This window comes from Chelmon rostratus, chromosome 21, assembly GCF_017976325.1.
Source record: "Chelmon rostratus isolate fCheRos1 chromosome 21, fCheRos1.pri, whole genome shotgun sequence".
Taxonomy (NCBI): Eukaryota; Metazoa; Chordata; class Actinopteri; order Chaetodontiformes; family Chaetodontidae; genus Chelmon; species Chelmon rostratus.
Window position 1 is genome coordinate 10,833,673 of NC_055678.1, and position 26,077 is coordinate 10,859,749.

At 40.9% G+C, this 26,077-nt stretch overlaps 1 protein-coding gene across 1 annotated transcript in view; it reads left to right on the plus strand.

The window, feature by feature from the left end:
* The window catches only part of nrg3b (neuregulin 3b), a 189,301-nt gene that overhangs the window by 136,986 nt on the left and 26,238 nt on the right, over window positions 1-26,077 (plus strand). The window contains exon 3 of the mRNA XM_041963277.1: window positions 24,002-24,075. Coding sequence (XP_041819211.1) covers window positions 24,002-24,075 — 74 coding nt within the window. The remainder of the gene's footprint in view (window positions 1-24,001; window positions 24,076-26,077) is intronic.

The following is a 26,077-nucleotide window of genomic DNA, read 5'->3' on the forward strand; positions in this document are numbered from 1 at the left end:
TCTAATTCAGGCAACAAAAACATCACTTTAGTCTTAATCAGTTGGTTTCTCAGTCGAGATGATTTCTCCTTGTTTGTCCAGCTGGAAATGAGGCTCCAGTGAGAGGCCGGACTGAGCCGAGCTAACCCGGTTAATGTGAGTGACAGCTGAGAGAGAGAGTGAGAAGATGAAGCTGTTTCTGTGGATTCTTTTGTTTTTACCACGGTGTCATGAAGGGACCTGTGGAAATGGTGCGTCTTAATTGGCTCATTAGAGCGGATCATGGATCAAACAATGCTCAAACTCAGAGATAAATCAGTGTTTTGGTATTTGTAGTTTGGTTCCATTTATCAAAGTGAAAAATGTTGTTGAACGTGCAGGAAAGTGGCTTCTTTCATTTTTGTATTAACTTTGTATTGAGTTTTCAAGGCCGAACGCCATTCAAATTATTTCTAATTTAGAGGTTTGTAACTTTTTGGCAAATAATGAAATCTAATAAAAACCCTAAATGAATCTTAGTGACTGGAAGCAGAATCGTTTTTCAGTGCAGCCAGTCACACCTGGTGTTTTTCAAGTGCTGCACGTTTTAAAAGGAAAGCATATTGAATTGAGCCAAGTAGCTCACTCTGACCATGAACACTGAATTTGTTTCCAACGAGCAACCCTTTCACATTTCAAAGTCTTCGTCCTTCAGCGGTTCCATTTGACCTGGCTGAGGACACACAACTTCATTATGGCTGCTGCTTTGAATAATTCCACTATGTAAAATCAATTTGGAAGACAAGGCATGCCAAATGAACACTTTTTGGCTTATCCTTTAAGCAGCACTTGGTGTTGTCTGAAGTGGACACAAAGAAAACCAATAAAAGATTTCTGATCTGTGCCTCGGTGCTTGCAGAATGATTTGATTCAGCTCCACTTTGTAATGTCTTAGAAGATCATAAAGCACCTTGGTTGGATTTTTACAGACAGACTATTATGTTTACAGTAGTCTCTTAAAGTGTTTATGACCGCAGGCAAAATTTTTCAGCCAATACTGTATCTAATGTCAAAAAATACATTTTTCCTGGCTGAGAAGACTAAGCCATTCGAATGGGGATACTAAGTAGTATTCCTCTTAACAATTCACTGACAGTAAGCCCACTGCGCTCTCTATATTTCATATGCTGCATGTAGTGAGGTGATTTCAACGGCAAAGGAGAAGGTAAGATCACAGACAAAGTCAACCCTGAAAAAGAGAAACAGAGCTAAAGCACGGCCAGAGCTCATGTACTTTTCCGAGGACCCAGGCTCGGTGGACCACCAGGGGCTTTGAAAATGATGGTTTTGACTTGGCTGTTGATGCCTTGGCTGTGAACATCTTAATTTTTAGTGATGTTGCTGGTTTGATATCATGGATATCACTTCTGTTGGTCACTTGTCAGTTCTGTCTCCTAGAAATTCCCTTTATATGCAGCTAATTAGCAACAGCAAACGTTTGAAACATGATGCCAACTGAATTATGTGTTGTATTAACATGACAAGGAAATGTTAATCAGTGTACCTGGCAAGTCACAAACATGTTCATACTGAGCGTATGTTTTACTGACAATGTATTTCATTTGTTTTCTACACTATCCATGCATCGTGTCTAAAGCATTGGGTCATTTGGTACTGGGCCGCACAGAAAGAAAAAATAATTTCCATTGTTTTGTTGTGGAGGTTCCTGACAGTGCCAGTCTGCAGACAGGTCCTCTTGACATGATTAAAAAGTGGATTTACGTTCATTATTATTGTTATTATTATTATTAAAGAGAAAATACCACAGTTTTTAATGCCAATCTTATCATTTTATTTTGTTTTTATCTGCTACACCTTTAGACTGGGCCTTGAAAATATTGTCAGACATTAAACTGGGCCATGGTACAGAAAAGGTTGGGGACCACTGGTCTACAGGATTATTCAACGGTTTTATGGTTTTGTTTAGGCACTGACAGCACTTGGTTAAGGTTACGGAAAGAAGTCCACAGTGACTTGAGGTGTAAGATTTTTTTATCATCATTGATCTAAAATCACAGTTTTTCCCAACCCTTAACCAGAGTGCGAACCCCAGAGCCTGGTGTCGCCATCCTGCACTTTGTACAGCCGCCATCCCGCCCCCATCCACCTCCGTCAGACTCCAGCATGGTACATGAAGGCAGTGTTTCATTCACTCAAAAGAAAGCGGTCTCTGAACGTAATCCAGGTAGCGATTGCATTGTCACCACAATGTAATTACGAATGCAAATTTGCTGTATATAAACAAAGTTTCTAGGACACAGGGTTGCAGATGCCTACCATTTTGCTGCAGACTGAAATATCCCAACGACAACTGGAACTGCAGAAAATTTTGTACTGACACTCTGGTCCCCAGAGGATGAATCCTGGTGACCTTGGTGATGCCTCGAAGGTGTCAACGATGACCCTTTTTTAAATGTGGCATACTTGTGTGTTGTATTTCAGCTGCACAGTAATGCATCTTTAGCATATTTAATATCAATGTGGTCGTGTGTGCGTGTTTGTTACAAACCTCTGATCCTGTCAGCACATGAAGTGACCACACATCAGTCACCATATCACTCTGAGTATGCACATGTTCTCTCAACAAGTACATAATAACACAGCTTATCAAAGCATACTTTGCATTCAGCTGCATGTGACACTTTGTATTCAGGCCACCTATTCCTTACAGCCTGACACTGCACAGTAGTACACAGTTTCATGAGGTCTGAACCTCAGTGATGTCAGCTCCCTTTGATTAATCTCCACCTGTATGCATATCTGCTCGAGTGGTGCTTAACCACAGCTTTGGTGCATTGACTCAGCTGAAGTTAAGTGCTTATCTCAATTCTGAATACAAACCAAATGAAGTAGAAAGAAATCAGTGAGATTGAGGGGAAGTGGGGACACCAAAAGACTAAATGACTACATTTCACCACAAATTATCTTCTTGAAAGCAACACAAATCACAAATTAGCTACTTACACTGTATAACTGTAAGTAGCCATTTATTAATTAGCATCTATTATCAGACTAATTAGCTTGTAAGAGTATCCAAGCATTTTTTTTTTTTTTACGGCCTAACCTTTCTATAATGCTAATGTGACAGTTTGACATCCCTTCGGGAACTAGTTCAATCTTCCAAACAAAGCATTGGAAAACTGTGGAATATAACCTCATTATATCAAATATTTCCCAAATCCCCTCTCGAAAACACAGAGCCAGTTGAAGCAAATCAGCTGTGAGAGAATGCATGTTTATATAATCTCAGCACACCGACGCACAACTAAAGTTGTGCTGCACGACTCCCTGGTGTTTATAGTGCGCACAGGCTTGGGTATACTAGAAATGTTTGGGTTTTTTTCACCTTATCATCACACATTTTGAACCACTGGCTTAAAACAGTGGCAGTATACATTGTAGTGGTTTTGTACTAGAGGAGATGGGATCTGCTGTATCTTTGGAGACCAGTTGTTGAAGATCATTTGTCTCGTGCTTTTAACAGAATAGTCTTTTTTACTGTATGTGTAATTGTATGCGACAATAAAACCTTTTTTTTCATGGCCATGTTGTTAATTATAGTCAATGGAAAGCAGCCATGAGCTTTAAGTTAATTAGATCAGTAAAGGAGGCTATAACATATAAAATAAACAACTAAACCCTACAACTAGCAGAGGATCTAGTATCCACAAGGCAAATCCTGCAGTTCAATTCACCACGTCTTGCTCCATGTGCGCATTTGCTCTTTTCCCTCAATTTGATGAAAACAGCAGTCATGATAGCAGCGCTGAATGTCAACGAGCGGGGAAAACCACGTTCTTTAGTTCCTGAGCGGAGGGCGCCGTCGGGGTACAGATCGGCCACGTGACAAGGCGCTGTGACTCATTTCCAGCTCGCTGGCATTAACGAGCAGTGCCCTTTCTGCTGGCAAGCGCAGTGTGGGAGCAGGCAAGCTGGCTTGACAGTGCGATAAGAAGGAGGGAGTGAGAAGGCTCCTGCTGCTTTCATCAAAGACAAGTCAAGAGTTGAATGCATTCAGCGGCGCAGTTCTGCTCAGATAATTGCCTTGATAAAACTAATTCTTTGTTATTTTGCTTACCTGTTTAACTGAAGCTGTCATGCAAGGAATAACATGGTTGGATGCTCTCAGAGATAATCATGCGCCTCTTTTTTTTTCAACGTGGCCTTGTTCTGAATACTTCCTCACCTTAAATTTTATGTTCCATTTGTTTGTCCTTCAACAACCTGAAAAACAAACTTAATTTTGTTTCATCATTTTGATACTTCATGATTTTTCCTAATTACATGAGATGAGCTTTTGAAGTGAGTAAAGTCCTCCACAGAAAACGACAACATTCTGTTTCATTGCCGTAAGACATGGTTAAAAACAACGGATTTTCAAGTGCTATGTGTTTGTGACTGGAGTTGATATGCATCACTGCACCTCCCACATCTCAAATAAGTCTATTTTTCCTGTTTCCTGTGATTCCTGTTATTGGAAGTTTATCACAGTTTGCCTGTGGAACCACAAAAACAAGGAAGTAAAGCCAATTTCAGTAAAACATTACGGGTTGCATCTAAACTGTTCTACAAGCAATTGTATAGTTTTTGCCCATTTTAAGTGTAAACATGAAAGAGAAAGTGCAAACATTGACCACAAAAGTGCAGCAAGAGATGATAACCACACCCAAGTCTTTTCTGTATTATCTGGCCATCCACTAAGTAAGCGAGTTAGCCTGCGAGGACAAAGCAATGTGCTTGACTTAAATTCAAACCGCACTGTAGCAAATGCACTGCCAGTCACAAAGGAGAGGAAGGGCTTTACTTTGAAATTTATGAGGAGAATAAACGTCTAATACAAGGCAAACAACAGAAATGGCTTCTCCGTTGAAATGATTTTGGTGCTTATATGACATCAGACATCTGGCAGCGGTCTGTTCCAGCATGTCAGTGCCAGAGATGTGGACAAACAGGCGGATCTGTAGGGATAAAACACTGAAGGCTATCCTTGATCACTCCACCATGTAATCTCCTCATCACCGCCACTTCAAAGTGAAAGGATGGAGTATGGGGTCTTGAGCCACTTGCTAATTCAGCAGATGTGTGATCAGCGCTGAAATCGCACATGATCATTCACTGAAGATTGCTGGCTTGATAGACAAAAACAAACCTTGATTTTTCTTTGCGAGAAATGGTTATTTTCTGGGTGCAATCAATTGATTTTGCAGACGTGTTGTTATTTCAGTGGCAACAGAAGTGATTAGGAACCTTGCATATGTACACACACACACACTGGGCTTTTGGGTTCCAGGCAAAGCTAATCAGCAGTGCATAAGAAAGTAATTAATAGACACAGCAGCATCTCACGTGCGAGACGAACCAATTGGAGGAGAAAATATGTGCACAATATTGACAGTTAAGGTGAAAAAATGTGAAATTCTGTGCTTTTCTTCAAAGTGCAACCACTGTAAACCAACTGCCGTGAAATAAATATCTGTGTCTGAATATTTGAAGAAGATACCCTCCATCCACAATTTCACAATTTGGCTTGTTTGAGTTTTACCGTTTCAGTGTCTTTGTTATTTTTATTTGTCCTCATTAATGTTGCTATAAAGAGCCAGCCAAATATCTGCTGTGATTCGCCACATCTTGGGTTCCAAATGAGAGTTTAGTCCATGCCAAGAGGACTACAACTGAAGACTTTTACTGCTCCACAATGCAGCACCAGTGATTTGTCGGGGAGGCTGTGAGCAACAGCATGTAGTGCATCCAACATGACAGATTATTCGAGGCTTTAGAGCTCATTTTTCACTAAATTCCTTTAAGACACTGTCTGAAGCATTAAAACAAGGATGTGATTAATGAGAAGACAAGAATGAAGAGATAGATAGATAGATAGATAGATAGATAGATAGATAGATAGATAGATAGATAGATAGATAGATAGATAGAGTCTGTTTTTGCTGCTGCATATAGATACTAACATAGATAGATGCTGTAGATACATAGATCGAAAAGCAGACAGAATGGATAGGTAGTTAGAGAGATTGATACGATAGATAGATAGACAGACAGATAGATTATTTTAATGTGTATCTCTTGTTTTTGCTGCTACAGTAGATGCAGTAGATAGATAGATAGATAGATAGATAGATAGATAGATAGATAGATAGATAGATAGATAGATAGATAGATAGATAGATAGATAGATAGGCATTCAGTCACAGCAATCAAACCAGGAGTTCACTGACAGCACTTAAAATCAGGTGATCAGGGGAACCATTGTTGTCCTTTGCAGCGTGACTCTGCTGGAGCTGAAGTTTGCTTCAGGAGAAAGTTGTGTCTTCAGCTCAGTAAAGCTATCAAGAGTCACATCGCTGAATGACGCTGCCCCACGCCAACCACATACCTGTGAATAAGAAAGCTTCACTGGTCTCACTCACAATCTGATTTGAATAGTTTTCCACTCAACAGCAGTAAAAGTAGAATTTGTTACCTTGCTGAGGTGCTGGAGCAGCCTATGGCCTGCAGCTCTTCATCCAACAGCCCACTGTGTCTGCTCGCTCTTGTTCCATTACTCTGTTGCATAAATTATAAATGGTCCACTGATGAAAAAATGGCAGAAATGACCACGTCCTCTTTTGTAGAAGTGGCATGACTAGCACTAAGCGCTGTGATGAATACAGTGCGTTTGCTTTGGATGCTTCGTAATTAAAGCCACCCCGTGTTTCACCAGTTTTTCATGTGAAACTTAACAAGGTTCCGACACGGTGAACAGAGAATGAACAGTAAACAGCGAGGCTGGTCTCAATGAGATAAAATTGCACCATTTCCTGTTAATCCCCTGCATGTAGGTAGCAAATCTGAATTCAGCGCAGGAATGGCAGACTCCGCCACGAGCAGTAAAAGCTACTATATATATAATTACTGAATGTAAATACATTGAATGGCTGTTGCAAGCCATATATGGTATTAAAATCAGGTTTGATTGCATGAAAATCTTTAGGATAATGCTTTTAATTGCCATAGAAAAACAGGCTAATGGTTAGGTCATTGTCTCTATAGAGGAGTAGCTCTTAACTTTTGGAAGATCTGCTTCATATATGCTCACTGTTATTTATTTCTGGATTTCTTTGCATTTTATTTCTGACATTTATTTTGAGGTCATTCATTCATTCCCTCATTCATTCATTTCTAATTGTGGACAATTTTCTCCTCCACAGTACCTGTCACCACATGTAAGCAGAACATGCATCTGTGATATGAACCATAATTCTCCACTCCACTCATGTTAGCAGGCAGCACAGCTGACTCTGTTGACAATGCTATCAGTACATGTCAGCTGGCTATTGAGTTGCAAAAATGTTTCTCCCTATCAGCATGATTTGTTGAGCATGGGAAAATCTAATTAGCCACCATCATTGGGGATGGAGCTTGACTGACATTGATGCACTCCACGTTGACGGTTTCCGTGTTATAATTCTCAGACTCACCCACCCTTCATTTTCATTCCTTTTGCCCATCACTTTCATGTTCATCCTTTTAGGCGTGATTCTAAACTGTGACAGAGTAGATACACTGAATTTAACCAACGGCTAAACATGGAAGCACATCCGCTGACAACTGCATAGTCGGAGCTCTGCTTGCCTCAGACAGATGCATAATTTGGGTTTATTTTGTTTGCGCTTTTGGACAGCGAAACAAATAAGGAGGGAATCATCCTGATCTCTTTGCAGTAGTTTGCACTCCTTTAAAGATGATGTCATTTCACTGAAAACTGGCTCAAGTTGACTGAGAAACATCCACCAGGCACTAAGCAGCATTTGTAGCAGTTCTACTAAAGTCAATAAAGACTAATTTGCAATTAAATATACAATTTCTCCACCCCTACACTAATGAATGCAAATAATACTGTCCAGCAAGTCCAAAAGACCACACTGACCGAGCTGCATGGGATCAAGGGTAATTAAAGCAACAGAGGTCATCTATTTCTGTGCTCGCGCTACATTTGCCTGGACAGGCGGTACATCTCAGCTTCTGCTGGCAATAACAGTGAAACGAGGGGAATGGAATTAGAATTTAATCAATACCAATTCATAGCTGTCCGCAAGTTAAAAAATAGTCTTTACTCACATGAAAAACTCACCAATAGGTAAATCATAAAATATTGGTGTATTTACAGAGTGTATAGTAAATATAGATCACTGTCCACACAGAAAATCCATAAGGTTGACATCTGCAGTGAGACTGTGAGGTTATTTCTCCGGCTCGATTCTCTTCCAATTAGCATCGCAGCTATAACTTCACTCTGCAGCCTCATTTTTCATTTCTAAATGTGAAATCCATTCCTTAAATCTTTTAGGGAGGATTTTGTTTTCTCACTGCCTAAGGACTATATTTATTTTGTGTTTCAGATGGATCTCAGGGCTCAGATTTGTATAGCTATAAACTATTTAAGGGGGACCTGGTATTACAAATGGGATATGAAATGCTGAAAGAGCTCAGAGCAAACATGATTTTCTGGCAGGAAAAATAAGAAGTGTAAAAGTGCAGGTGAAAATGGCTCTGACAGCAGATATTAGATTGTGTGCTGAATGTGCTCATGCATACAGTATCACTGCCAGTCATTTTGAAAGCGTCCTACAGTCGTTCACTTACTGACTTGACTGATTCAAATTGTTGCAGTGAGATCTAGATTGAAGCTAAAACATGGCTAGCATACTCAAACTGCTGACCTTTTTGTTTTTTTGTCTAGTGTACCATACAGTGCATACAAGTATGACCACAGTGAGGTGGCTCCAGGTTCCTGTTTCTTTAAAGTAGTAAAAGCAGTAAAGTTTTACAGAAGTTGGGACAGGAGCAATGAAAGACTGGGAAAGTTGTGGAATGCTCTAAAAACACCTGTTTGGATCCAGGTTGATTGGTAACAGGTGACAGTATTATGATTGGGTATAAAGTGTCTCATTCTTGTGAATGCAGTATGTCAGGAACACATTGAGGGAATTTCCTCAAATTTGGCACAAGCATTTTCTTTGATTCCAGGTTGAACTGATTAGAATTCGGTGGTTAAAGGTCACTGTGACCTCACAAAACACATTTTTGGCTCTGACTCAAGAATTCCTGCGCTAATTATGCCAATATTTCACACAAAGGTCTCATAGGATAAAAGGATTTAAGTGGTGACATTTTATATCCAAAAAGGTCTAAGGTCAGCTTCGCTGTGACATCATAATGTTCTGCCGTTTTCCAAACTCTTTTCTTGCCATTATTCAACGCCATAACTCGGGAGCAGAAGGAGAGATTGGGTTGAAGATGTTTGAGAGGATCCAAGTTTTAGAATGTGTAGCAACATCCACATTTGAAGCATTTCAAAGAGTTTCAGGTGATTGTTGCTGCACCAAGTGATGAAGCTGTCTATCAGTCCTCTGTGCTCCTCTGTAAAAATCCAAGTGAAGATGACATGCTTCTCTCTGGAAACTATTCACTTATCATGTCAATGTAGTGATATATATGTATGGTATAATGATAACTTTTATTTTATACCTCACCACATATATTACATGAGTCTGGGTAAATTTGACTGGTTGGCGGAGGCAAACAAATGTGAGGTGGTAATTGTAGTATCTACAGAGCTGTGGTATGATTTGGAAAGTCATCAATAATTAAGGGATATTACCAATTTATGTGTACAAACCCTTTTTTTTATAGTTTGCACAAATTGAAAAAAGTTGCAACACAGTTTAATACTCGTACATTCATTTAGATCTGCAAACCCGAATGGGTCCGGTTATACTGCCAATTATATTAAGTGAAGGAATACCGGCCACCCAATCAGAATTCTCATCTAAAATATACAGTGGATGATTAATGAGTTAAAACATAGAAAACTGCCAGCTTCGCCTTGTTTCTCCAATACATTTTCATGGCTGTTTCAAACAGTCAATCAGCTTTCTTGTGCTATGGCTCTGAAAGCTTCTAAAACGTCTCAGTTTGTGAGAACCACAGCTCTCAGTATATGGGTACAGCAATCAATCAATCAATCAATCAGTCATTTTCAGTTTGACAGTGTTTTCCATTTGCAAGGTACCCACAGCTGGAATAAACAATGTGACATCCAGGTCTTATAAACACTGTCTGTGTGTGTTCGTGCGCTTATGATTGGAAGCATGTGGGATGCATTCAGGCAGTATTATACTATGAGATATTGTACAGACATAATTACAAAGACCCCGGGCACAGTATGAGTTTAATATGTCATTCATTGCGTATGACAGTGAATTGCACAGTGGCGTCTGCCTGCAGGGAGAAGAAATGTGACCATCTATTCAAGGCTGGTTGGCTAAGGCAGTCAGATTGATCACAATGGGAGCAATCTCTTTTTTCCCCCAGACACTTGTTTGGGTTCTGTGTAAGCTGTTCCAGTCGTCTCTATCAGAGCACACTCCTCTAAACCTCTTGCACTTGTAGGCAGCGTGCAGAAGTAAACATACCACATTCGACGCATGGGAGGCACAGTAGCTGTGTGCAGCCAGTCACTTTAAGATGCGCCCTCTGTTCTCTAGCACATGCACACACACACACACACACACAGACACACACAGACACACACACACACACCTTATTACATTGTGCCTCAGTGTGAGTAGTTATAGAGGGCCCTAATCCATCTTTTACAGCTGATACTGTAGCTGAGCCACAGGGTTTGGCTTCAAGACGGTTCATCTGCAGACAAAGCTCTGTCTTGACTCTCTCTGTGTGTGTGTGTGTGTGTGTGTGTATTTTGGTCTGTGTAATTGAGTGCGTCTGTGCGTGCCATGTGAGTGTTTATGTGTAGGTCCTTTGCAGCCCGTTAACATTTGCAGTGATTTGAACTCAATCATACTGAATGTAGCGCACAGGATTAAGGTTGTAGAGGCAGATGTCAGCAGCATCCAAAACATTAGGCACAAAAGGCAGCAGTGCTTCCTTTACAGAAAATCATTTTTAAAAAAGCTAAAAAAACAAAAACAAACAAACCCTGCAGTGTCCCTTCTCAGCAGTGGGTGGGCCTGTGCATATGGAAAAAAAGCAACAGCTCTCAGCTATTGGCAGACAGAAACTTAACTCAACCTGACCTCTTTGATGAGCTCCTGATACGAATGCAGAACAGTGGAAACACCTGGAGCCACGTGGCGCCGTGGCTTTTGCACTCTGTTATGCATCACAGAGCAAAATTATCCCCCAGATACATGAAAAAAAGAAAAAAAAGCCAAGAGCCAGATTTGTACTATGTAGGGCAAGAAGAGAAGCGGGGAAACGGGCATAACTAATATCATTGATGTTTGTGGAGAAAACCACAGCCTAATCCTCGGTACGTGATAGTAGTATTTACTTGACGCTCTTGAGGGCATTTTCAGTGTTTTCTGATGTGAAAATCACTGAGTGTGGCACTATTTTGGCCAGTCATTGTCTTTATACAGTTCACTGAGAATGCAGCTATTAGCGTGAATATTCATGTGATACAGTGGAAAAGCTTAGGCTGTTTTAACTTGCTAACATGTGTTCATACATATACTGTGTGTGTATGTGCAGTATGTATATGTTTATGTATAATGTTTCCACATTCACTGGATTGTTGTCTTGGATTTTGTAAATTCTAGACTTTAATAAGTGCTTTGTATATGAATATTCTTATTAGATCATACTCTTGAAGAGGCTGAGATCATGCAGTGGTTTATTTCAGGAGCATCCTGGTGAGCTGGTGGTTGAGCATGAAACCATAACATCCCTGGTTCAATTTCAGCCCGAGAACTATGTTTTACATGTCATGCACCTCCATCCCTCACCATGTTGCCTTGTATTCTTGTAATTAAACAAGGCAAAAATACAAGAACAGCATGTTTGTATAGCCTAAGGCTGGGCATTGCAATGTCATTGTTTTAAATTAAATCAAAATGTAACATTAGTTCCTGAAGTTTTTGTTTGGCAAAGGTTTAAAATTTGGTGTCATGCATTTTGATAGTGGAACAAAGTTCATGTTAATTTTTGTGTAATTCTATTTTTACCAGATTGCAAATGTTAAAAAATAGTGAGGACCGCACTTTCTCAGTGCGAAGGAGACGTGCTCAAATTGTTTTGTACAAGCCACAGCACAGAGGCAGCACTCTGCACTAGCAGGAAGGAGGATAACTGGGTTACTGTGAGTCTCATATAAAGCAAGGTATCCACTCAAATGAGGTGAGTGGCCGGAGGTTGATGTTTTTGCTCCTGGGGAGACAGATAATGACAGTGTTTCAAGAAATGTTGGTACGCTGTGTCAAATGTTAGTCAAGTGCACTGTAAAAAAGATCTCACTCTCCTTCCACAGTCTCTCATCCTGTAATCACAGTATAATCATGTTTTAATGGCAGCGCCTTCTCCTTTAAGACTAAATTGCTAGTCTCCAGCAAAACATCCCTCTCACCTCATGATATTCAGAGACGTCTGCATGTAATGCTGCGCTTCTTTACAAAATGAAACACTTGTTTGGATTGGTTCTTCTCCGTTATCCGTCCACAGCTCCATTACTGTTCATTGTAAAAGAAAATGCAGCAAAATAAAGATTAATAAAGGCTTGATATGGTGGCAGAGATTATTTCCTAAGCAAATAATGAGCTTACCACCAAGTATTTTTTTACTTTGCACAAATTATTCTGTGAAATGATTTAACATACACAAATAGCTTTTATCCACACCCCATTTACACCTGGTCTGGGACCTGTATCCTGATATCCAACAAAGTATCTGGCCTTTGCGTTTACCCCTGGTATTTTAAATGCGTTCTTGTTATTGTCTTTGAGAACGGATACTTCCCGAGCAAAACCTGCATGAATGGCGGCAAATCAGCCCCAGATTGAGAGTTTTTGGGGAAGCTTTATAAAGTTTGTGAAACACCGTCCTCGATGAACTCTGAAATATTTGTCCCCTTTTGTAAATTTAGCAAACGTAAGACATTAAGCAGATCAGCTGCACAGACTAGTGCAACATGTTTCTGCTTTCTATTAACATAACGAGGGTTGTTATATGTTAACGTGACCACACTTGGTTTGGGAAAGGTCGTAGCCTGTTTTGATATAGAAAAAGGCAGCACTGACATGAGACAAAAGATTATTTTATTAACATTTAAGTAAAATCACAATCTTTCCCTAACCTTAACCGAAAGGCTTTTGTTGGCTAAACCTAACCACAGCACTTTGAATACCCGCCATCCACCCCGACCAGCTTCCTGCCACTCCAGCGCAGAACAAAAGTGCAGCATTTTATTCACTCAAAGAAACATTGTCTCCAAACATAATCCAGGCAGGCATACTTGCCTTGTGGTGACAACCTAATAATAAATGCAGATTAGCTGTACATGAACATAATTTCTAGAAGACAGGATTGCAGCGTTGAACACGTCATGCACGGTTATTCCTTCCTCTATGTTGCTCATTTCCCACCGGCATTGCTTCTATTACACGTAGTTCTGGTGAACATCCTTCAACAGCTTTCATCGCACAGAGGGGACGTACAATCGCTAATAAGAGGCGTGTCTTTCAGCCTCCTCACATGCTCGTTCTTTAAATTTGAACAACAAACTATATCTCATATTAAATAAAAGCAAATATCTGTATTGATGTAATGTTCTGTCCAGATGCCAACATGTTGTACAGACTGCGTTTACACCTGCCTTAGATCCAAACACAGCACGAGCCGGACTCCCTCCAGGTGTGGTCAGGCAGATCCGACCACGGTGCATTCACACCTGGCATCAACGTGTGTTTTCCCTCACCAGGTGTGAATGGGCTCACGGATTCACTGTGGTGATCACTCTTTGAGGGTGATTTGTCTCTTATATATGTATTTGAAATCATGTAAAGCAAATACAAGTGAGTTCTCTTTCAGCTCCGTCAGACCTCACACGTTTTAAATCTACTCAGGTCATGTTTCCTCTATATCACATGTAAGTGATCTGCATTACTCCGGGAGGATCGCCGCCTCAAAGACAAAAGCCCCCTTTTACACAATGCGTCCAGACAAGACGATGATGTTACATGCATCTTCACTTAGCCACCAGAAGGAGGTGAATTATTCAGGTCACCCTCGCTCCTGCTGTGGTGATAAAATGTGCTGCGCTTACTACAAGTCTTGGCACCTTAAGTAAAGTTGAGTCAAACACGCTGTTAGTAAATAAAAAAAGTAAAAAAGTAAAGAAAAACTCAATAACTCACAAGTAATGAGTTATGTCAGGACTGTATTTTCTGTCTATTGTGAGGGCTCCAAGCAGCACACTTGAACTTAATTGCTTTTTCATTGGCACCCCTCCCAAAGGGGCATGTAGATGATATCAAAGAGGGTAAGCTTTTACACACCTTGTTGCCAAGTAAGGGGCTCGAGTGGGTTTTTCCCCGCTCTCTTGCCATATTTCTTTATTACTCTTTAATAATCACATTATGTTCTCTCAAGGTACAGTTCAGACACGCCTGCTAAATTCGGAATATACTGCATTGTAGTGGGTGCAGCCGACGGTCCGTGCTGTGGCTGGCGGCCGCTCACTCAGAGGAGAAGTCTAATGAATAATAGAAGTCACAGTGATGTCTCTGGTGATTCAGGATGATGTTGTTGTGACGGCTTCCATAAACTCTTTGATGTCTTTTAAAGAGTCGGGATGATCCTTGTCAAAGTAGCCAGGCAGTTATGTCTCTGGTCAAAATGGAAATCCCATTGTTCAGTTAATATTAGAGCTGCAACCGTTAATGCATAAGTCGATCGAGAGAAAATTAATTGGCAACTATTTTGACATTTTGTTTTAGTCAAACATTTGCTGATTCCAGCTTTTAAATACTGCTTTTTTTGTCATTTATGACAGTAAGTGAAGAGTCTGTGTGTTTTGGACTGTTGGTTGGACAAAAGAAGCAGTTTAAAGACATCTCTTTGGGCTTCTGGGAAATTGTGATGAGCATTTTCACAGCTTTTTGACAATTTATACGCTAAATGACTCAATTAATCAATACTGAAAATAATCATTCGTTGCATCCCTCAGCTGTGTCGGCTTCCTCAAACCAGGCTGCACACAGAACCTTGAGACATTATAGATTATAACACCTGTATAATATAGCAATGGCACTATATGGCATGGCTTTGGTTAGAGTGGCTGCAGATAATGTGGGAATCTAAAAGTAAATTTTGCTATTTAACATGAGATCTCAAGCCAGCGCTCAGATTCTGGCCATTTTTAAGCGAGAAGTGCACCATACTGAATGATGAACAAGTGGGATAAATCCATCACGTTTCAGTTTGCTCCCTCATGAACCTCATGCAGAAATGTGTTGCTTTTATTTAAAGGCGTCCCAGCTTGTCTTTTTGCTTTTTTAAAGAGTCCATCGAGTGTGTGAGATTTATGTAAATTTGTAACCCCTGTAGGCTCAGTGGATGGCAAACAGCTCGGCCCTTCATTTGTTTTTTTTTTCTCCAAACATCGGCCAAAACAAACAAATTTTCAAGCAGAAACGTCGACTGCTTTTCATGAAGACGCCAGCACCTGAAGGTGTCGCTGATAGTGTGACTCATACGACATCGTAGGCATATTGCAGCCATCTGGAGTGAAACAGGTGATGGCCTCTTATCCACGTGGATTTCACTCTACGGCACATGACTGTTTTGCTGTGGCACCTCTAAATAGACCACATTAATTGATGATGTTTTGCAAGTCTTCTGCAAGCACGCCAGATGATCATCATAAGCGGAGCTGATGGATGATAACGTTATCTCCCCCCTATGTGCTGTGTTCGACTGTTTATATTGCTCAGATAAGAAGAAAATGCATTTTGTTCCAAGCAGCAAAGTCAGTCTGCTCGTTTGTTTTTCGGAAGTATGTATGGAAGTGCTCAAGCATTTTTTTTTTCCAGTAAACTTCTAAATTATGAATCAATAGAAGACAAAACAATAAAATGTGCCAGTAGAAGGTGACTTGCAGGGGTTAACAGCACACAATGCAGATAGTATTATACCGGGCTGGAAGTGCGAATCTTATGAATATTTAACCTACATGGACTTCTGGTAAAATTCATCCTTATTCTTCAAGAGCGCAGCTTAAAGTATTATTCTCTTCTAAACAGAATACAATTTCCCATTCTGCCAGTATTTTTTCGCAACTGTGCACACATGCACACGAGCACCTACGTACACACATCCGGAGGGAGAAAGCGAAAAGAAATCTCTGAAGATGAAGAAGAATACACCCCCTTCAGCAGCATCCCCCCTCTCTCTCTCACTGTGTCCGTCTCCCCTCACCCTTTTCTTCCCCTCTGTTATCTCTAGTCCTTTGAAACAGCACCTGTTACAGACTCGCGGCTCGGGAGCTCCGTCATGATGTAGTGTGCACTTCTGCGTGATACAGTGCCAGCCCCCAGTCTCACATTCAGCCCCGCTGATGTGCAAGGCAAACAAGGCGGGACGTCTTCATCCTCCAAGACCTTAATGACTTCTTGGAGCATTGTAGATAGGGCGCACCAGACCAGAGCACTGTGTGCCACGTTGCCCCTTCTCGCATCTATTGAAATATTTGATTTTGCAAGTTAGTGCCGATGACATTTGATAGTCAAATTGCGCAAATGTGTGTTTATCTTGATGAATGAAATGGCTGCTTGTTTACTGTCTTAGCTGATGAAAATGTAATGATCCCTGCAGCAGAATGGGGACACTGCAGGAGCAATTATACAAGGGTACAGCTCAAGAAAATGCAATATACTTAAAACTTATAAACACTATTTACCAGGGAGGCAAAATGCAGGATAAGATCTGAAAAATTGTGAAACAGAATGAAAAAGAATGAGGACATTGTAACCTTCCTTAACTTTCTTCACCATGTATTTACTACATCAGGCTCATTAGTCAGAAGCCTAATGAAGCTCTAATTAACTGTGTTTGCATGTGCAATAACTGAGACTACAGTTGTTTGACTGACAGTCTGGATTTTAATCACAGAATTATCGCACTTTATATCATACATCATACTTTTCATGTCCTCAGCAAATGAAATGGCTTTATTAATGCTCTGTTTAGTCATCAACGTAATTAAGTCGACCTAAATTTATGATGCTAATTATTTAACTCTGCCCGCATTCTGTTTGTATCCACATATTCTCAGTGATTTTAATGGAAAGAAAAAGTTCCTCAGTGACAGCCGTCACTGTCTAGCTTTACCTCCTTTTGGCCTCCTCTCGGTGTAGCATTAAAGTTCTGAACGCAGACACATCCTGGCAGCTGCATATCTTTCTTGTATGTAAACAGCTCACACGTAGTAATAGACATCCGTCAAACTCGCTGAAGGTATAAATCATGTCCGCCCTGCCTTCACCGCGGCACTGCTGCAAAAGCCAGATAGAAATATGTATGGCTCATGCGATGAAGGCAGAAGACTGTCTTTATTGGAGGCATTTTGGCCTTGTATTGTGTTGGGTTTTTTTTTTTCTTTTTTAACTACAGAACAATCTGGACAGATTGCAGCCAACTCATAGCCTATTCTTCCCTCGTACCCCATCAATAACAATGAGAGAAGTGTCAGCCACTGATTAGGCTTTGATATTGAAAGTGAAGCAGGGATGGCTGTGTACTTGTGAATGCATGTGTGTGTGTGTGTGTGTGTGTGTGTGATATGTTTGTGTGTATTTCTTATTATAAAAGAAATTAGATCACTGGAGGTCTACTTTTTTTCTCCTCATAAAAAATGGATTTTAGTCAGTCATCTCGACCTTCCCAGTGGTGAAAATTAGGCTGCGGTGAAAAGCAAATGCAGCTTAAATCAACTGCATGCCCTCAGCCTCCTCCTAGTCTGTATTTATACACTTGATGAAATAGGTGTGTATGACGGAGCAGCAGGTGCTACATCTCAAAACTGAGCAAATTAAAATACCGCAGTATTCACCAACCCTGCACAGTGAACGGTATTTAAATAATTGATTTCAGTATTTAACAATTAACATAATACCATATTGCATCTGTGTTTCCAATGCATATGCAAATCTTGATTTTAATATGCATGACTTGTAGGTCAAGTTATGGAAATGAGGGGTAACGCCCAATTCAGTAACTTAACAACATCTAGTGCGCCAGTTGGTGCGCGAAATGAAATGTGGCAGCGAGTCAAAAGACGTGGTGCAGTGCAGTAAATGTGTCTGTTGAGTGTGGTGGGAACCCCTGCTGCCAAATAATGATTGTCTTTGATAGTGAGACTGAAGAAAGCCATTTCCAAGAAGTCAGGTAATTAAGAGAAAATGCATCCAGTCGAACATGATACGCGTTTCAAATTGCATGTACATGCTTCCTGTTAACGTCCCAATCACCATGCAGAGATTAGATCAAGTACTACAGTTTTGCATGCAAGTCACCTGTTTCTGCCAGCAGAGGAGGTTATTTGTTTGTAATTTTGGCAAACATGGAAAAGTTAGTGATAGCAATGTCCCTTCCCAAGCCCTCCTTTGTACAATTATATGTTCACGACTGAGCCTGTCGAGGATGCCCCGAGTGCCACCAGTCATGACACTATCACCTGTGACCAGTGAACCTTTTCACCTGTGGAATGTTCCAAACAGGTGTTCCTGGATCATCCCACAACCTTTCGGTCTTTTGTTGCCCCTGTCCCAACTTGCTGGCATCAAATTCAGAATAAGCATATATTTGCAATAATCAATGAAGCTAATGAGGTAAAACATTAAATATATCCTCTTTGTAGTGTTTTCAATTGAGTGTATGTCAAAGATTATTAGCAAATGATCACATTCTGTTTTATTTATGTTTTACACGGTGTCTGGGGTTGTACATATTGTATGTAGCCTAGATAAATCAAATCATGCTGTTGGTAAGCTTTAATATTGAGAGCAAGGCTGTGACCATGCTTCAGCTTTTCTTTTTAAGTGGCTTTAACCTTACAGGATGCCAAATGTTCTAATCAAAGATGGAATTTTCCATACAGCCAACATGTCTCCGTAGAAACGTCCTTTGCCCTCATGTAGAAGAACCAATTTTCAACTAACTGCAGCTCAGAATTTAAACACCCTTAAAAAACAAAAAGCAATTTCATTGTTTAATTAATTGCATATAAAACGTGAATGAAGCTACATAGTGTATGTCCACTCAGTTATGCATTTTAATATTAGAGCATTTCCTAGTCCTATTACAATAACAGAGACTGAACAGAATGTTAAAACAATTTGACCAAAACACATGCAATGTGTGTATTCCTTTACCCTTAAATTATTACATGTGCAACAAAGAGCCAAAACCAAAGCAGTTAATCATGACTTATTAACTGTTTACTTGGTCTTTCTGCAGTCTCACACAAGGTCCATTTAGCATGTGTTGCCCAGTTGCCATGGATTCTACATGTTAAAATTTAAAATGTAAAATAACATCAATATTTATCTAAAGCCAGGAGCTGGTTAGCTTATCTTAGCGTAAAGGCTGGAAACAGGGGGAAACAGCTAGCCTGGCTTTGTCCAAAAGGTAACAATAATGGCCTAACAGCACGTCTAAAGCTCACTAATTAACATGTTATATCTTGTTTGTTTAATCTGTACATGTTGTGCATTCGCCCCCCTTTTAAATGCTGTATTTAATTATTTTTCTTGTTTAAACGGCCAGTGACCACCGCATATTGTGCATCCAAAGGGGAAAAGAGTTAATCTAGTCAGTTAGTGCTCAGCACTCTGGGAGCAGTTCTCGCTTCCACTAAGCTGTGGTCCCTCCCCTCCGCCTCATCAATAATCACTCATATGCAGTTATTTTATAGGGCATGTGGAAGCGAATGTGCCTGGGCGTTGGAAGGTAAATGAAACGTTTGCATGACATGATCACATCCCCATCCCTTCTCTCCTCCTTGAACCTCTTTCCCCTCCCCTTGCACTCAAACTATCCTCCATTTTTCTTCACGCTAATTAACAGGCAGGATGGTGATTAGTCATGAGGCAGCGCTCCCCACCCCTCCGTCATCATCCAGACTCAGAGGTGTGTTTTCTCTGTGACTGGAACATGTGTTAAAAGCAGCTGGGTAGTCACAGACAGCTCTGGAGCAGTGGGGGAAAACATGCTCAGAGTCTATAGCTGCTGCTCATATGCACAGTGGCTGCAGGATACACACACACACACCACACACACACACTTGAGAGAGCTGTCATTTGTGCCCCAATCGACACACACATCTGGGCTCTTACCCCTTTTTGAAACACACCAATGCACAAATACATAAATACAAGCTCTTGTTCTCTCGTTTCCCTCATTGGTGATCCACACCCAAACACATCCTCAAAGCGCGTCATTATCTCACATTGTTTGTCATCCATTCAGGCATTCGACGCCATGTTCACACAAACACATTTACAAAGCATTGTTTGCATCTCATTGAGGGATGGCTGAGCTCGTTTCGCAGTGCTACAAAGATGGTTGGAGGGGAGAGATGGAGACGTAGACAAACAGAAAGCAAGCCCAGACGTAAACAGATAGCCAGACAGGCATTCTGCCTTTGGGTTTGTGATTCAGAATACTAACTAGGCGTCTCAGCTCACACCCAGGGACAGAAGGTGTGATGTAGGGCAGAGCCAAGCAATGGGAGGGGAGGGACAATTTACCCTTGAAATCTGAATGGCTGCCCCAGTGTTCCGCCTTCAAGTTTGCAGCTCAGGATTGGCTGTTGGACTCAGATTGGCACGCAGACAAAAAAGGGACAGTGCTTGTGTTTTGTAGCAAATCAAGAAATCAATTTGTAACCGAGGACATACGCATGCCCAAAGATTACATCTGGCTACCTGGAAAGACTCTGTGACACAAACATTAGTCAAACCTTCCCCGTTTCCTGTGATATTGACAAGTTGTCTCAGAAAAGGTTAACACAGACCTGTCAGTTTAACGTTGGCAAGATGAACAGACGTGTCAAAACTCCAGCTTCTCCTGGGATGCACTTTCATTTTAAACCTCTCCCACTGTGGCCCCGACTTCATTTCTCCCATACAAAAGCACTTTTAATTTGGTAATTAATCTGATATCTTGGCATTAGTCATTTGGACTCATGCTTTACGCATCGTATGGCATGTTCTTTTGCATATTCCATTTCAGAGTAAAACGTTCGGCCTGTTTTAATGCTCCAACTCAATAGTGATTAATGATAATTTTTTAAATGGGTGCGCTATTTCTTTTTTTTTTTCTCAACGCTTCTATTTCAGATCACTTAAATCATGTTGGCTTTTGATGCATACTGAGCGCATTATGAACGATGACCATAAGAATCCCACTGATAATATTCAGTGAATTCACAGAAGTTGTTAATATGCTATAGACTGTATTATGCAAAGAATTAATTAAACCAGTCCTGGCGGGGCAATGTACTGCATCGAGAGATTGGCTTTATATGGCACTATCATCTGCATTGTACTGACATCATAAGATTTTGAGACTCTCTATTTGCTTGGTCACCATCTGTACTAACGAGCATTTCCCCAAAAATATCTCCAGCAATAGTCCGACCAAAACTGTTCTCTCTGTGCAGAATATGTTATTTTGATCTTGTATATTCAGTCAGTAGCTCTGTGTGACGCTCTATAGGACAACATAACATAATCTGGTGTGTGTGTGTGCATGAAAGGAAGAGTTGAGAGACTTCACCAGGGTGTTGCATTTGCCTTTTTTCCTGTGGCTGATTAAGAGGTAGAAGTCGGGCTGTGGGAGAAACAATGAAAGGAGAGAATCAAGTGCTTTATCCCCTCCTTTGGTTGCCTGAGCCCAGAACTATAGAGATTTTGTGTGTTTTGCTTATTACTTTGGAAATGAAATGACACAAAGAGTGCGAGGTTTGAGATTTAGAGGGTTTATTTCAAGGGTATTTTGTCACACGTCAGTTGAACGATAATGAGTCCCGCGGTTTAAAGGTGCGGTTAGAGAGTCTTTACTGCCACATAACACAAAATGGCCGATTCGACGATCGCGCCCAGTGGCTTGAAAGGGCTGCTGATCACTGTGCAAGGCACCGGGATCTCAAACGCTTTCCAAACTCACTTCCTAGCACACCCATCATTTAAAATGTATGTATAATACATCTGTCAATTAGATCTTTTTAAAGCAGCCATAATCAGTATTTTTCGAATCACAGTGGATCAATTCTAATCAATTTGTAATGGGATGTGAAAGGAAACTGAGAGGGAGACTTATAGCCTCTTTCAGCTGGTTGTTTTGCTTTGCTTTTACTTGAGCTGGTCAAATATAGATGAAAGAGCTAGAAATGTTTACTTACATGCAGAGCAAATAAAAAGAGCGAATACCAGACTTGCATTCACCAGGTGGCCAGAGACACGACTCCACATGAATGATAATGTTGCTCCACGTCTGCTGGATGTGGAAGTAGGCAACTGTTTGCCCGCCAGTTCACCGCATCAACTTTAAAGATGATAATATGTCAGTAATATGTTCGCAGATGGTTACCGCTGCCTCCAGGTGGCGAAAAATTCAAATCCGTGCAGGTTAAAAGCTTCACTACTAAATGATTTTTGAAACTTGGCCAAAGATACCCAGCTTAGCCTTAGCGCCACCACCAGCAGTCAGCCGGCATACACTGCTGCATTATAGAGAAAACAGGAGCGATAAGAAACGGCGCATGTTGAGCCGAGACGCACTGAACAAACGGAGCTGAAACTGCAGCTTGAGATGTAAAAATAAAGAAAGATGACGATCCATCACAGTTTTCACTCTGGCAGTCGCCTTAACCGGCAACTTGCGATGTCCACTGCTGCTCAGTTTGTTTCACAGAGCTCACTTCTTGTTGGCTGTGCTGCTTTTGGTTTTTCCTTCGAGCTATCAGGTCAAGCCAAGCTGAGTAAGACTGAACGGTCTGTCACTCATCTAATATGTTACACTAAACGTGGGATGGGTGACACCAGTGGAAATGCGGTGGACAGGTATTGATGGATAATGTGCGAGCGTGAATCCCCCCAGGGTTACCTACAATATGTCATCGACATCGGAATAGAGCAAATATAGACAACTCTGACATATCGCTCACTCGTGTGCAAGTTTATGTTGAAACAGTCACATCAAAGCAAATCCTCCAATTGTCTCCCCTAAGCCGTGAAAGAGCAGAGGGATGGATCAGCCCACTGAATGTGCTCGGCCACTGTTGAAGATGGGAATAAAAAATGGCTAAGTCCTCTTTGAGACAGAAACTATGGAGGATTGTGCCAAGCTAGGGCTGAGTGCAGAGGAACAGCTCCAAAACTCTATACTTGTGTCCTGAATTTTTGTGTAACTTAACAAGTTTCCGTGAATCTTTAATTCTGACAGCATGTGTCTGTTTTGTTTTGTTTTTTACAAGTTATCAGCAGAGGACTGGTGCAAGAACGATGCATGTGCTATAATATGGGACGACCATACAGCGATTTTTGCCTTTTAACTCAAATATCGGGACATACGGAGCCAAACTTTGGATGTCATAATTTCAGTGGATATATTTGTGACAGTTGCTGAGGGATCTGCAGGCATCAACAGTGCAGGGATATTTATTTGATGATGAAGGCAAATAACTGGGCTGTGCCAGGACTTTGTTTATATGAGTGTTCCAACTATGGCAGCCTCCCTTCGCACTGTAGATCTTGCGTCGTCTGCATCAAGCCAAGTCCTCTCCCATCCCAGTTCCCCATTGCTTCCAGTGGGACCTGGCATTCCTGTCAGTCATGTGCTATCAGTGAGGCTGCAGGCACTGCTTAGGCCTGCCCAACTGTCTTCCCCCTCCTCTCTTTCTTCTCACCCCACCCCTCTCGACGGCTTCTGTGTATCTCCCTCCACCACCTCAGTCCTCAGTGAGCACTCTGCTTTTTACCGTCCAGTCAGTCTCCTTTCTAGGATTCCTGTTCTCAGCTTCTCTTATCTGAGCATCGGCTGATAGTTCAGGCTGTACTTAAGTCCTTCTTGCTCGGTTTGTCTTACTTCTAATCTTAAATGTGTCTTCTTTTTTTTGTCTCTCTCGCAGGTGTAAGGAGGGCTACCATGGACTACGCTGTGACCAGTTTGTACCCAAGACAGATGCTATCTTGTCAGACCCAAGTACGCTCTTTTTTTCTATTTTTATTTACAGTATTGATCTGCAAGATGGAAACACATTCATAATAAGTACATGTTACATGCCCACGAGTGGATCTCTGACTGTATCAGTCAACAAGACAAATATAAATCGAGTGAGATCAGCCTCAAGTAACTCTCGCAGCACAGGATTGTAGTAGTGGTGCAGCACTCTGGGCCTAAGACTGTGCAAAAAACCAGCTCCTGGGGTTGAGGCATCAACAGTGATCACAACGTCCCTGCTGGAGTGCGACTGGGGACCTTTGTTACATGTCGCTTTCCCTGGTTTCCCCTCGGTTCTCTTGCTCATTAATGAAGCCATAAAACACCTCCAAAACACTAAAAAGAAAATCAAGAGAAGTGAAAAATTTCAAGTCATATTTTTATAATCTCAAACTGTATTTCTGTAATAATGATTTTCACATTATAAAGTACTCACTGACTGCCGAATACAAAAAGACTGTTATTTTTTTCTTCCACTTTAGTGACAATTCCTCTGATCTAAAATGAGTACCAGAAAACATAAAGTATTACTACATAAAGTATTAATACTTAATATTTCCATTTTGTGTCCATTTGTGTCAAAACAGGTGGTGAGACCTTGACTAATAGCTTCATAATGTGGATGTTTTCATTTGAATCTGAATGTGGCCGTTATTAGAGCGATAAAAAACATTATTTAGTTAGTAGACACAAAATGCGTATCACAAGACTGCGTTTCATTATTGGCCTGCATGGGCACAGTGCTACCATGCAGATATTAGAATTAATACAAAACCTCCTGTATCTTTTATTATGGTCTTTAATCTTGCTTTGCTTTCATCTGGCTGAAAGGAAGGAAAGTCTTTAGTTTCCTATTGTTCATGAAAAACAACTCCCCCGGAGTCTTTGAATCCCCGTGACAGCTGTGTAGTGTAGTTAAAAAATAAAGTAAAAGTCAGAGGTACAAGGAAGAGAAATTGGAGGCCCCGAGCCTTTCCCTTGAGACTGCGGCTTTACAAATTCACACTGTTTTATAAAGTGACTTGGCTCCTCTGCACCAAGAGTCAGAGAGAAAACTCAACTCCCATTGCCTTCTGTTTGACGCCACCGGACCCTCTGAGAGTCCATTAATGGGGTCACAAGCTGGTGTCATGAAGCATGTTTCATGTGAGACCCATTTTCCACAATAGGATTTATTTTATCTATAGGCAGACATCAATTTTCTGTGTCCAGAACAGAAGATTTTTACGTTGCTCTTTGAGATCAGCTGAATCTTATTGTGTTTGACACAAAAAGGGACACAGAAGAAACAAATGGGGTAGATTACAGCACATTTCTTGTACATTTACAGCTATTAAAAATGCATGCGACAATAAACCTCAGAAGTAAAAATGTAAAAGAGAGTTTGTTTAATGCATTATAGGCATTTTTTATGTGTCATTCTATGCACCTCTGTCCTGACTTTTACGACTCTGAAGTAATTTGTCATTTTTACAAATGTAAAAACTATGTTTCCTGCCCTGCATGAGCTTACTGAAAGCACTTCAGCAAAATGATTCTTGGGTAAAGATCAATATGAGTGCCTCATTTCAAAATCTAGCAGGATTGGAGCAGAAAATTAAAATGGATGGATTTTGTCAGCGGATTAAACGTACAATATACCTCTCGGGTGACTCGCGGCACGCGTCTTTTGCAGTCTGCTAAAGGTAAGCCCATGAAACAGTTTGATCAGCATGTGGGAGATCACAGCACTTCAGACTTGGAATCTCCCAGACAACAGCATTAACTCCTAAGCAACAGGCTATATTTGCTCTGTTCGCCATTCTTGCTACGGCTCATGTGTTGTTCCACCCATATTGATTTATCTGAATAATCTCCAGAGGCCTGTTGGGGTAAAGTTATTCAGTAATTCCCATGAAAAAGCAAACACCAGAGCGAAGTCTGAAGTAAACAGAATCTTATCTGCCAGCACTTTCTATTAAGACGCACATATTCACCATTAACA